At 42.3% G+C, this 14,714-nt stretch overlaps 1 protein-coding gene across 1 annotated transcript; it reads right to left on the reverse strand.

Moving 5' to 3' along the window:
- Window positions 1-7,525: 7,525 nt before the first annotated feature.
- Window positions 7,526-12,882, reverse strand: LOC106581486 (extracellular calcium-sensing receptor). The gene is made up of 9 exons (XM_082966777.1): window positions 12,620-12,882; window positions 11,891-12,185; window positions 11,627-11,713; window positions 11,115-11,381; window positions 10,471-10,677; window positions 10,041-10,313; window positions 9,631-9,858; window positions 9,265-9,388; window positions 7,526-9,172 (listed from the first exon to the last, which is right to left on the reverse strand). Exons 1-9 carry the CDS (start codon window positions 12,871-12,873, stop codon window positions 8,259-8,261), a joined length of 2,649 nt encoding a protein of 882 aa, XP_082822903.1. The 5' UTR covers window positions 12,874-12,882; the 3' UTR covers window positions 7,526-8,258.
- Window positions 12,883-14,714: the final 1,832 nt, after the last annotated feature.

Consider the following 14,714-nt stretch of genomic DNA (forward strand, 5'->3'; position numbering starts at 1 on the left):
GGCCAAAACCTGAGAAGATTCCAAACAGGAAGCGCTCTCTCTGACTATTTCTTGGCCTTCTTGATCATCTCTATCCAAAACAGGGGATCTCTGGCATAACGTGACATTTTCTAACGCTCCCATAGGCTCTCAGAAGGCGCCAGAACGTTGAATCATGACTTTGCAGGCCATGGCTGAAAAACAGTTGCGCATTTGGATAGTGGTCGATCTGAGAACAATGAGACTGGGGCGCGCGTGCACGAGTCGACTCCATGTTTTCATTTTCAGTCTTTGAACGAAAACAACGACGCCCAGTCGGAATATTATCGCTTTTTTACGAGAAAAATCGCATAAAAATTGATTTTAAACAGCGTTTGACATGCTTCGAAGTACGGTAATGGAATATTTTGAATTTTTTTGTCACGAAACGCGTCGGACGCGTCACCCTTGTTTACCTTTCGGATAGTGTCTTGAACGCACAAACAAAACACCGCTATTTGGATATAACTATGGATTATTTGGAACCAAACCAATATTTGTTATTGAAGTAGAAGTCCTGGGAGTGCATTCTGACGAAGAACAGCAAAGGTAATCAAATTTTTCTTATAGTAAATCTGAGTTTCGTGATTACCAAACTTGGTGGGTGTCAAATTAGCTAGCCTGTGATGGCCGGGCTATCTACTCAGAATATTGCAAAATGTGCTTTCACCGAAAAGCTATTTTAAAATCGGACACCGTGATTGCATAAAGTAGTTCTGTATCTATAATTTTTAAAATAATTGTTATGTTGTTTGTGAACGTTAATCGTGAGTAATTTAGTAAATTCACCGGAAGTTTTCGGTGGGTATGCTAGTTCTGAACAAAACATGCTAATGTAAAAAGCTGGTTTTTGATATAAATATGAACTTGATTGAACAAAACATGCATGTATTGTATAACATAATGTCCTAGGAGTATCATCTGATGAATATCATCAAAGGTTAGTGCTGCATTTAGCTGTGGTTTTGGTTTTTGTGACATATATGCTAGCTTGAAAAATGGGTGTGTGATTATTTCTGGCTGGGTACTCTCCTGACATATCAAGACACTATCCAAGGGTGACGAAGGGTTACGCGCCCGACGCGTTTCGTGACAAAAAAATTCTAAATATTCCATTACCGTACTTCGAAGCATGTCAACCGCTGTTTAAAATCCATTTTTATGCCATTTTTCTCATAAAAAAACGATAATATTCCGACCGGGAAAGCGTGTTTACGTTCAAAGACGAAAGAATAAAAACATGGGGTCGCCTCGTGCACGCGTGCGCCAGTCTCTGTACTCTTTTCGACCACTATCAAAATGCGCTAATGTTTTTCAGCCAGGGCCTGCAAAGCCACGATTCAGCTTTTTGCCGCCTTCTGAGAGCCCATGGGAGCCGTAGGAAGTGTCACGTAACAGCAGAGATCCCCTGTATTGGATAGAGATAATCAAGAAGGCCAAGAAATGGTCAGACAGGGTACTTCCTGTACAGAATCTTCTCAGGTTTTGGCCTGCCAAATGAGTTCTGTTATACTCACAGACACCATTCAAACAGTTTTAGAAACTTTGGAGTGTTTTCTATCCAAAGCTAATAATTATATGCATATTCTAGTTTCTGGGCAGGAGTAATAATCAGATTAAATCGGGTACATTTTTTATCCGGCCGTGAAAATACTGGTTGACACAGGAAGCTGAATGTGAACACATATCCTCCTTGGGTTAGCCTCTTATAGAATGTTGAGTTTTAAGTCTTTACGTTAAGAACTGAGTTATTTACAGAGGGTTGAATGAGTTTGTGTTATTTCAGAAAATCACAGAAAATCACAGAAATCTTGCAGAGCTCCGAAACCTGCCTTAACGGATTCATCTGAACACGCTGCAACTGGATTTTTTTGAGAACGAAAACCCTAATTTTTTTGAACATCACCAAATGTACATTGTACAATTTCTCTTACATGACAGTAGATAAATGTCTGGTTCTTTTTTTCCTGACTCCGTAGGCTCATGTACTTTGATTTGAAGCGGTCAAATTAGTGCTCTATTTTCATTTTTGACCTTTAATCCCAGAAAAATTGCCTTAACTCAAAAAGCGTTGAGGCCTCAACTCCATCTTGTTCGGGGCCAACTGCCCATTATGCTAAACCTATGCTCGCCAAGTTTCGTCTTCGAAGTCTTTTCCGTTTAGGAGAAAAGGCCACGTTGTGATTGGTGATGTTTGTTACATTTGCAATATGATTCCATTCGCCCTCCATTCACCCTCTGCTGTTATTTGCCAGGACAGGTGAAAAATGACCAACATTTGAAAATGTTATTAAACGGAAACCGAACATCCGAGAGACATCATTCGATGACTTCCCAGAAGATCCGGCCCTGGTGCACGGCCCGGCGCCGTCAGCGAATTTTACAAATGTTCGCGGATGTCTAGTAAGGGACCGTACATTTGCAATATGGACTTCCTCATCAGTCATACAGCAAGTGCCGAAATGTGCGCTTCATGTATGACAGCGCCTAAACAAGAAAAACCACACAGCCATTTTCCAAGCAAGGAGAGGCATCACAAAAACCAGAAATACAGCTAAAATGAATCACTAACCTTTGATGATCTTCATCAGATGACACTCCCAGGACTCAATGTTACACAATACATGTATGTTTTGTTCGATAAAGTTCATATTTATATCCATAAACCCCATTTTACATTGGCGCGTGATGTTCAGAAATGTTTTGCCTCCCAAAACTTCCGGTGGATGAGCACATCAATTTACAAAAATACTCATCATAAATGTTGATAAAATTTACCACAGATATTGAAAGAATTATAGACACACTTTTCCTTAACTTCTTTGGGATAGGGGGCAGTATTTTCACGGCCGGATGAAAAAATGTACCCGATTTAAACTGGTTACTACTCTTGCCCAGAAACAAGAATATGCATATTATTAGTAGATTTGGATGGAAAACACTCTGAAGTTTCTAAAACTGTTTGAATGGTGTCTGTGAGTATAACAGAACTCATATGGCATGATAAAAATGACAGACCTCTACATGCTTTGTAAGTAGGAAAACCTGCAAAATCGGCAGTGTATCAAATTCTTGTTCTCCCCACTGTATGTGTGATTAGGCAACCCTCATGAACTGTCAATCAGTCATTTCTCCTATCAGATTTGCAAGGAAAACTCATACGCACACACAGCAAGGATGGAGTGACACAGTGTGGGGCTTACAGACAAAGAGACCCTGCAATAGTTACCTTCGTTCAAACTATCAAATTACCGTCAGACCTAGAGCTCTGAAACTTTAGAAACCTTTTATAGAGCTCAAGTCGATAGTGCACTGTGAGTTATGTGGCTCGAGAAGGTTATCAGACTGAGAAACAGCCTCGTACATTTGCAATAACTTCAATTCATTTTGACCATCGGAATAATTACGACATTTAGAAAAGTCCCAGAGTCACAAGATTAGGTGCATTGAAACTGCCTCAGCCCATAGAGACGGACCCTAATGTTTCTCTCCGATAGCTCATTCACGGACCCCGTAGCAACGCCCGGAATAAGTAGATTTTTAGCACCAATTAAGGTCGCTGCATGGGCTCCGAATGACCTATCGAGCCGAAACTCAGGATTCGGGGTCACCTTACATAGGCCTACACATAATGTCAGAACTGGACCCACAGCTAGAATGTAACTATGTCGTTTATGTTTTTATTATGGTTTAACCCCTGGTCGGGCTCCGTCCCGTATGCGGGACGGACATCCAGCGAAAAATCCTATCGCCATTAGCATAACAAAATTTAATATTTTTTTTTCTTCAAATATAGGACTATGTTATATCGTTTTATAGATACACCTCTCCTGAATCGAACCACGTTGTCCGATTTCAAAAAGGCTTTACAGCAAAAGCGAAACATTAGATTATGTTAGAGGAGTATATCGTAAAAGTAGCCACATAGCCATTTTCCGACCAACCACATGCATCACAAATAACCAAAAAACAGCTAAATGCAGCACTAACCTTTGACAATCTTCATCAGATGACACACCTAGGACATCATGTTACACAATAATGTTACACAATGCAGTCTTTTGTTCGATAAAGTTCATATTTATATATAAAAACAGCATTTTACATCGGCGCGTGACGTTGACTAACTATTTTCCCTCAAATGCATCCGGTGAAACAGCGCTACAATTTACTAAATTACTATTCGAAAACATTTTTAAAATGTAATATTGTCATTCTAAGATTTATAGATGAATATCTCTTGAAAGCACCTGTAATGCCAGATTTAAAAATAACTTTACTGGGTAATCACACTTTGCGATGAAAGGGGATGCGATACTCAGAAAAATAGGCTACCGTTACAGGTCAGCGCCATCTTGGAACAATCGCATATCAAATCTACTCTTGTATACTATTGTCAATAATCCCTTACCTTTGATTATCTTTATCAGAAAGCACTTCCAGGAATCCCAGGTCCACAACAAATGCATTTTCGTTCGAAAAAGTTAATCCTTTACGTCCCAATAGCTTGTTCTTGTTAGCGCGTTCTGAAGGCTGCTCCAAAACTTCCGTCGGCTGCGGGACTTCTCTTTCAACAAAATCCATTTTTTTTTAATTTAGGTTCGTTCAAACATGTCAAACGTTGTATAACATAAATCTTTAGGGCCTTTTTCAACCAGAGCTCCAATAAGATTCAAGGGGGACGATTGCATTGTGTTTCAAAACGTTTAGAAAGGGGAGGGTAGCCAGGGGCGCCGGCGTCATAATGGTGATGGCCCTCCTCCTTTCACAGTAGGAGACTCAAACCACTTTGTAAAGACTGGGGACATCTAGTGGAAGCAATAGGAAGTGCTCAATGAACCATTGCTCACGGTGTGATTTATAGGCAAGGTGCTGAAGTTGAGTCCGCAATTCAGAATTCCACATCCTGTTACGATCGGTCTCGGGGTTTTGACTGCCATATGAGTTCTGTTATACTCACAGACACCATTCAAACAGTTTTAGAAACTTTATGGTGTTTTCTATCCACAAGTATTAATTATATGCATATCCTAGCTTCTGAGTTTGAGTAGGAGGCCGTTTAAAATGGGCACGAATTTTTTTCAAAAATGCTGTAGCGCCCCTTATCCTAGGCGACCGTCAAGAGGTTAAACAGAAGGCGCTGTGAATTTTGGGACTGCTCTGAAATATGTGATTGTTGGCTTCTAACTGAGTTGGACAAAGTGGGTTTGGTGTCAGTTTGTATCAGTTTGATGTCAGAATGATACCTTACTGACTGATGGACGTTGACTTGCTGGCTGACTTTTGTACATTTGCAATATGTTTAAACAGTGAAAAACCATCACCAAATGGACATGATGAAATCAACACAACGAGCGATGGAGAGGAACGACTATCACTGCCCGGCTATCCCGAGTTCATCGGGCCAGTCAATTTCACACTTCTGCAGTATTTTTGAGCATGTCAAATTCGTGATGGTAAATGACCATTGAAACATATTGCAAATGGACAGCCTTGCACCTGGTGATTGGAACAGGTTACCAGGAGCAAATCTTTTAAACGGTTTTGAATACCTTTAGGAGGGTGCAAGGGGTCCATGGCTGGGTAGGGAGCACCCCCCAGCCGTGGCCATCCAATAGGGGGTGCTGCTGGTAATTTTTGACTTTTTTCCCACATTTTTTTGAAAACGACAGTCCCACAACTCCCTCATCATACATGAGAAATAGACCTTCTAGGTTTATTCATGGATTAACATTTACATTACATTTACATTTACGTCATTTAGCAGATGCTCTTATCCAGAGCGACTTACAAATTGGTGCATTCACCTTATGATATCCAGTGGAACAACCACTTTACAAGAGTACATCTATATATTTTTTTGGGGGGGTAGGGGGGAGGGTTAGAAGGATTACTTTATCCTATCCCAGGTATTCCTTAAAGAGGTGGGGTTTCAGGTGTCTCCGGAAGGTGGTGATTGACTCCGCTGTCCTGGCGTCGTGAGGGAGCTTGTTCCACCATTGGGGTGCCAGAGCAGCGAACAGTTTTGACTGGGCTGAGTGGGAACTGTGCTTCTGCATTAACATAGAGCTATATATAATTTGGGCAGTATAATTGCCTTTTGGAGATGGTTCACAATCTTTTGGGTTTGGAAACTGACTTCTTATGATCATACATGCCAAATGGACATAACATCCTGATTTAGTACTTTCAATACTTTCATATTGCATTTGGATATTTCTTATGGTATTTGGCCATGGTTCACTGACTTTTGACTTCGACTTTTGACTTCCTATGATATCATATTGCAAATGGACAAAACATATGCTTTATGGACATGTAAAAAAATATGACAATAAAATATGACAAAGGTATGTTCATACTGTTCTTATATATGGATGATTGACAAAAAAAAATCGAAAGAATCTTGGTCCAGAAATAACTTTTTTAGAGGGTGATACATTTTATTTTATTTTATTTTTTTCAAAATTTGACACTTGGGTCTTGACTTGATGTCCATTTGCAATATGAAAATGAATGGTGGAGTGCGCTCACCTTCCTTTGGATTTTTGCTGTATGACACTTGCTATTTGCCATATGCCATTTGCAAAATGGTTTGAATGAATTGGCGTCCAATTGAGTGGTATTTGCCATGCTGGAAATGTTTTGTACACTGCCAATATGTTCCCATTATTTTTTGTCCATTTCAGGGGTATTTTGACTTCCCGGAAGACCCAGCCCTGGGGCACGACCTGAGTCCATTGGCCTATTTTATAACACTCGCGGACGTCTAGTAATGGACCGTACATTTGCAAAATGGAGATCCTCATCAACCATACGGGTAACGCCATCGGTGTCCCTTATGTAGGAAATGTACGAGTCTGCTGTTTATGATAATGCAGAGGATTTTCCCAAGGTTGCTGTTGATGCGTATCCCAAGGTAGTTATTGGCGTCAAATTTGTTTCCACTTTTGTGGATTGTGGTGATCAGTCCTTGGTTCCAAATATTGGGGAATACGCTGGGGAATACACCAGAGCAGAGGATGATGTTAAAGAGTTTATGTATAGCCAATTGGAATTTGTGGTTTGTATATTTTATCATTTTATTTAGGATAACATCAACCCCACAGGCCTTTTTGGGTTGTTAGGGATTGTATTTTGTCCTGTAGTTCATTACATGTAATTGGAGAATCCAGCGGGTTCTGGAAGTCCTTAATAGCGGAATTTAAGATTTGAAGTTGACTCAAAAGTTTGGCCACACCTACTGGGGGTGCTTCATTTCTCCCCTGAAATTCAGTTCTGAAAACAAATCAATTAAATTAGATATTGTTAATGAAATTTTTTGTTCATTCCTTTCACATTTTCTGAGGTAATTCTCTAATTCCATATGACACAGTTTAATGATATTTTAATAAAATATATTTCTACATTTCAACGGTTCAATAAAAACACATTCAAGCAACTCCTTTCAAGTCAGAATGTTTTATTAAATAAAAATGTGCATTAATTAATAATGAATTTATGGGTGAATGAGTGTGGCAGCAGAATCCTTTAGAAGGAACAGGTATGTTATGCTGTTCCACACGATGTAACAATTCAATCGAAAGCCTTTCGATGTAGAAACCCACTCATAGGGGATAACCTATCCCCTAGAAGTTTAAAGTCACACACATAGACAAATTAAGTAAATCAAAAGCCTACTTAAAAGCCCAAGGAAAGAAATCATTTATTATGTGATTAATATTTAGTCACAGAAAATGATAATTATAACCAATTACAGGCTACACATCACCAGGGTACTAACATAACAATTAAATCTCTTTAATTTGATTTGATTTAATGCCATCAAACAACAAACAGAAGTGGAAACTAAAAGCAGCTACTAAAAACTATTTGAGACCATCATACTCTGTTACTATACATGTCTCCTTTCCTTTCTTTGCATTGAAAGAGTGTGAAGCAAATCCCTAGCAGGCATTGTACCTCCACCTAGTGTTCATATTTCAGATCAGCGCAGAGGACATGAAGAAGACGAGGAGAGGAATCCACTGTAAACTGTTGTTATGGTATTGAGCCTATGGTAGAATCTCAATTTCCTTTACGTGATTCCTCGTGTCCTCTCTCCTCGGTCTCCTTTTCAAAACCCAATGAATGAGAAGGTTAGATATCCGGCCCTTCCAAACCTTCTGATCTAATGTGTTTTGAGAAGAAGGTGAGGAGAGAGGACGTGAGGAATAATGGAAATGGAATGAAGATTCTCCCTATGTCTTGGTTGTGGCCCGGCCCATCAGAGCCTTCTTGGTGTTCCTCTCTGGCCTCAGCAGGATGATGTAACACTTTGGGCCGAACAGAGCCACCAGGAGGCCAAAGCTGGAAGCTAAGATGGCGAATATCTCCACAGCGTCTGCGTACTTCCCAGGGGAGCTGATGTAGGCAGGGACGAAGGAGATCCACACAGCACAGAAGATCAGCATGCTGAAGGTGATGAACTTGGCCTCGTTGAAGTTGTCTGGAAGATTCCTAGCCAGGAAAGCCAAGAGGAAGCTAAGGAATGCCAGAATTCCGATGTAGCCTAATAACGCTCCGAACCCTGCTACCGACCCCACCACACACTCATATACAATCTTATCAATATGGTAGCGCGTGTTTTTGTGTGGAGTTGGAGAGGCTGAAACCAGCCAGGCTGTGCAGATAGCAGCCTGGAATGAGGTGAGAACCAGGACTGTTCCTCTCTGCTGCCCTGCACCAAACCACTTCAGGCTGGCATTGCCCCCAGGCTTAGAGGTCCTAAACACAGCCAGTACCACCATCGTCTTCACCAGTATACAGGAGACACAGAGAACAAAGCTGATACCAAATGCTGCATGCCTTAGCTGACATGTCCACAGCCGGGGCCGGCCAATGAACAGCAGCGAGCACAGGAAGCAGAGTTTGAGTGACAGCAGAAGCAGGAAGCTCAGCTCAGAATTGTTAGCCTTGACAACAGGCGTGTTCCTGTAGCGGGTGAAGATTCCGAGGACAACTGCACAGATGAGGGCTCCTAGCAACGAGGCAGTCATCAAGGAGATGCCCAGTGATTCCTGGTAGGAGAGGAACTCAACCCCCTTAGGGATGCAGAGGTCACGCTCCGGGCTGGACCAGAAGTCCTCTGGACATCTCAAGCACTCGGCCGAGTCTGACAGAAAGACAGACAAAGAATATGTTGAAAACCTTTTCTACAGCCCCAAACCACCCTCAAATTCTTTAAATTACATTAATTTCACTGACCTGTGGTGTTGCTGACCTCTCCCTCAGCACAGGAGATGCAGTCGAAGCAGCAGACAGGCTCCCCCTTCTTCCTGGCTACACGGGTGCCTGGGGGACAGCTCTCACTGCACACTGATCGTGGGGGCTATAAGGACGAAGGCGACGGGGAATTCATCCTTTATTTTAATTGGCCAAGTCAGTTAAAGAACAAATAATTTACTACGATGGCCTAGGAGGGAGAATACCAGACTTTTATATGACCATATTTATACGCCCACATTTACACACCGATATTTAATGCTTCTTTGCCCTCCACTGGTATAAGTTTACACTGTTTCTGTTGCAGTAGTGAAATATGCTATATAACTGTATAACTTTACAAATAACCTTTTTTGACTCAAAGTTCCAGAAAATTCTGTCCACGTCCAGTGTGAGCTCTTGTCCTGCGGGGGCTGATTCGTCAATCACACCCACATTCTCCACCTGCACGCTCCCGTCCTGGAGCCACGCCCAGTTCATGATGTCATAGATAGCCAGGGCGTCCCCGTTGTCATCGAAAGAAACGCGATCGCCAAATTCTGTGGTGAAGTTAACCCTCTCCAGGTAATGGATCAGCTGGTCAGAGGAGGGAGATGGAGGGATGGAGGGAACAGAGGGCAGAGAGCAAATGGAAGAGATTATGTAACCAAAAGATAGTATGTAGTCAGGGGACCTTGACTAAGAAAACAGTAAACAGAAGTAAACATTTGTCAAAGTGTAGGTCTGCATCTGTTTGTGTGTGTGTGAATGTATCCCACCTGCCAGGGCTCCAGTCTCTGTAGGCTGGCACAGCGGTGCCCGCTGAAAGGTCCTCTCCCTGGCACACATTGCAATAGGTCATGCAGGGCATGGGCCAGGGCGTACACTGCCTTATACACGTTATATTCTGGCCTGAGCTCAGACACGTCCCCATAGTCAGTCTCCACGTCCCTCAGGTCCTCCTGACCTGTACATACATCACCCCCAGCCTCCACCCAACCTGCTGGGGGCTCCAACCTGCACCCAAACACAGCCTCCCAAAACTGTCTCACCTTACCAGAACAGAGAAGGAAATGTTATAGAGGAAAACTCGTTTTTTTCTTCTGTATTGTAGTATTTATAGGCAAAGTAGCCTTTTAAATGTTTTAAACATAATGTATAAAGTAATTAAATATATGGTTAGAGTTAAAAGACAGAAAAATACTTCACCATGTTGTTTTCAGGGTTATTGGCAGGTTGGTCGTCAGGGCGGACGTTAAGCAGGTAGTCCTTGAGGCCGGGTATCTCTCCACGACGGATGGCGATACCCAGGGTACCCCCCAGGTAGGGCATGAGACGGGGGGTGTGAAACACAGTGGAGGAGGTCCAGGCTTCACTGGCGATCCACTGGAGACCCTTCACATTCTGCACCACCACCTTGTAAAACGGGTTTTATATTTTATAATCTTTTTTTTTAGAACACCACAATGGTAATATGCTGTAACACTTTTAGATAATGTTGTTTGTGAGAAGGGTAACATCCTACAGCTATTATGGCTGTTATTAGAGCTGTGGAATGTATTTGCTGATACTTTATTGAGGAAAAAACATGCTTACTATGACTGTGAAATGTGGTTGTCCCCCCTAGATTTCTTAGGATGGATGCACTAACTGTCCAGGGTTACCCATACATAAAATATATGCACACATCACTGACTGTAAGTCGCTTTGGATAAAAGCATCTGCTAAATGGTATTACTAATATTATTATTATGAAGTGTAAATCTCTCTGGATTAGAGCCTCTGATACTAAAATCTGAATGTATTGTAAGTGTTATTTTAGATGAAGTGTCAAGATAAAATCATCTCTGAACCTCGTCCACCAGAGGGAGCAGGTAGGCCTCGTTGGAGAACACCACCACCACACGAGCAGTGGAGCTCTTGATCTCTCCCACGATCCTCTGCAGCTCTGTGGGGCGGTTGTCTTTAGGCAGGACCTGGGAATAGGCCACACAGCCCCCTGACTTGGCCAGGCTTGAGTGGAAGGACCGGGCAGCATGAAATCCGTAGTCATCATCACTGAACACCAGGCCCACCCATGTCCAACCCAACCGATGTAGGATCTGGATCATGGCTCGCACCTGAGATCACATCAACAGGGATTAGACATTATGATGCTATTACAGAGACTGGAGAGCATAGAGAGATCAACATAAATTACATACATTATTTCACCTTTTATTTAATGTTATCTAAGCTTTTTTAAATGATTTAACCTTTTATTTAACTGTAATGTCGTTATACAGTATAAAGTGTATAGTGAGTACACATGGGAACTGATGGTTCACTGTGTAATCATGTCATTGTAGCCTTCTTAGAGACAGACCTGGAAGGAATCACTAGGGATGGTTCTGAAGAAGGATGGGTACTTTCCCCGATTGCTCAGACAGGAACATGTGGCGTAGTGACTCACCTGAGGGAGAGAAATATACAATGATTTTTTTCTTTTAATTAATTAATATAATAGAAGGTTTTCATGCTTAGACAGATTTAAGTCCTAAAAATGCTGTTTCTCACTCAAAGTGTGCTTTTGGAATACAAGAAGGACATTTCCAATAATGTTGTCATCTTTCTATTCTTTCTGATTTACCATGGGAACCCGGAACAGCCCTAGGACACTGGAGATGGCAATGGAGTGTGTGGACCCTGGGTCTCCCACAATCCCTAGCACCGGGGGTGACCCAGAACAAGTCTCATCCAATAGGAACTCTTCCTCTCTCCCACTGGCCAATGACATGGCAGCACGGAATGATACTCCCAGCTTCAGGCAGTTGTCGTAGAGCTGGTATCCGAGCTTGATGTTGGGCAGAAGGTCAGGGTTTCTGTTGATCTCATCTACAGCAAACGCCATAGTCTGGGCCTGCTGGAAACCAAAACTGTCAAAACTGACAGAGAAAAGGAACATTCAATCAATTTGTAAATGTTTTAAATCACTCTAGAGGTGTTGAACCCTGTGCACCTCTTAAGGGGTGTGTGTGAGAGAGTGTTGTCTTAAGGCGTTGGGAGGAGAAAACAAATTACTTTTGTCAAGGATAGATAATAAAATAGCTTTATCTTAGGAATAATGATTGAAAACAATGGAATACACACAATTAATTCACAGATTTTTTGATACCGCAATGTACTAATCACCAATGTACTATTCACCAATGTACTATTCACCAATGTAACAAGAACCCAGTAGGTCTGCGGGACCAGGGTAGGTTAACACTGATCATAGTGAGGCTTCTTATAGTAGGGATGTCTATCTGTCCTTTATAGGAGAGGTGCAGACACACATCCAGTCCAGTCCAGTTCAGTCCAGTAGATGAATACTCACCCCTCACAGTGGAGCTGCTGGGGTTCTGATGTGAAAGATAGCTCAGGGAACACAGTGAAGTAGTGGACCTCAAACAGACCTCCCAGAATCACATCACCCTTCTGGTACATCCCATTCAGACTGAACTGCTCCCGCAGACGACAGGACGAGGAAGAGGATGAGGCAGAGGAGTTGTTCATTAGAAGGCTCAGAGATGAGGAGTTCAGTATCATGATTATAGATAGGTAAAGGTTAATATATTGTCTGACCCTCATAGCTGTACTCTGTCTCTCCCCCTCTCTCTCTTGCTTACTCTCTCTCCCTCTCTTTTATAGTGTCAGCGGAGGTTGACGGTGTAAGGCAGGGAGAGGAGTGGCAGGGGGGAGGCATGGGGATGGAGTTGTGGGAGGCGGCGGGGGTATGCAGGGTGGAGAGCTTGCAGGGGTAGGGGAGGCAGGGGGAGGTTTGTTAGGGGGAGGGGAGGCGGGGGGGGGAGGGGGTCTGAGTTGCAGGTAGGAGATGAGACGAGGGAGTGTCAGAGAAAGATGATATGTGAACTGTTGCCACACGAAAAGGGCAATCAGTGAAGAACAAACACCATTCTAAATACAACCCATATTCATGTTTATTGATTTTCTTTTTGTACTTTAACTATTAGCATATCGTTACGACACCGTATATAGACATATGACATTTGAAATGTCTCTGTTCCTTTGAATCTTTTGTGAGTTTAATGTCAGATTTTTTTTCACTTTTGTTTATCATCTATTTCACTTGCTTTGGCAGTGTGATCATATGATTCCCATGCCAATAAAACCCTTTGAATTTAATTGAAAGATTTATTACACACCTCCAAGTTATTCCACCATGAGTCCTGTAGGTGAGCTGTTTTTCTCTCTCTCCCGCTTCCTCTCCTTATCTCACTCTCCCTCTCTCCCTCTCCCTCCCCTCTCTCTCTCTCTCCCTCTCTCCCCCTCTCTCCCCCTCTCTCCCTCCTTCACAGATGTACCAGTTTATTGCTTGGATTCGGTTAAGGGTTCTCTAGCACCAGGCTAATAATGAGGCTGTGATGAATCGAGAGACACACACACTCAAATCAAAATAAAATCTAATTTGATTGGTTGCGTACACATATTTTGCAAAATATTATTGTGAGTGTAATGAAATGCTTATGTTCCAACAGTGCAGTAATAGATAACAATACATGCAACAACAACAACAAGGAATTAAGAAATATACAAATATTAGAACAAGCAATGTCAAATATAGTGTGAATGAAATGTGTGTTTGAATGTTATGCACAATATATTAATAAAAAAGTTGTGTACAGGCCTCCTGAGTGGTGCAGTGGTCTAAGGTGTCACTACAGACCCGGGTTCGATCCCAGGCTCTGTCACAATGGGCTGTGACTGGGTGTCTCATAGGGCAGGGCACAATTGGCCCTGCGTCTTCCGTGTTACGGGACGGTTTGGCCTGGGGAGTCTTTACTTGGCTCATTGCGGGCCGGGTGATTGCAAGCTGACTTAGGACATCAGTTGAATGGTGTTTCTTCCCCCACATTGGTGCAGCTGGCTTAAGCGGGTGAGTGAACATGCATGTCCTGAGCTACAGGCAGTTAGATTTGGGTATGTCCTTTTAGGTGAAAATTGAAAAAAAGGGTAGGATCCTTAAGAGGTTACCCTCTTCAGGATGGGTGTCCCTAAACCGGGACTGTTGTTGCTAACGTGCGCTAATGTAACTAGAATGACGTTGTATACAACAGCCAACTTTCCGGGACATAGACATGTCTGATATGGGCAGAAAGCTTAAATTCTTGTTAATCTAACTGTAGTGTCCAATTTACAGTAGCTGTTACTGTGAGAAAATGCATGCTATTGTTTGAGGAGAGTGCACAACAACAAAATACTTTTATCATAGCAACTTGTTTGATACATTCACCTCTGAAGGTAAATAATGCACTTACATTCAGAAATCTTGCTCTGATTTGTCATCCTGAGGGTCCCAGAGATAAAATGTAGCATAGTTTTGTTTGATAAAATCAATTTTTATGTTCAAATGTAGGAACTGGGTTCTACAGTTTGACCCCACTGCTCTCTCTAGCTCCACACCGACGCCG

This window comes from Salmo salar, chromosome 20 (genome assembly GCF_965601325.2).
Source record: "Salmo salar chromosome 20, fSalSal1, whole genome shotgun sequence".
NCBI classification, from domain to species: Eukaryota; Metazoa; Chordata; class Actinopteri; order Salmoniformes; family Salmonidae; genus Salmo; species Salmo salar.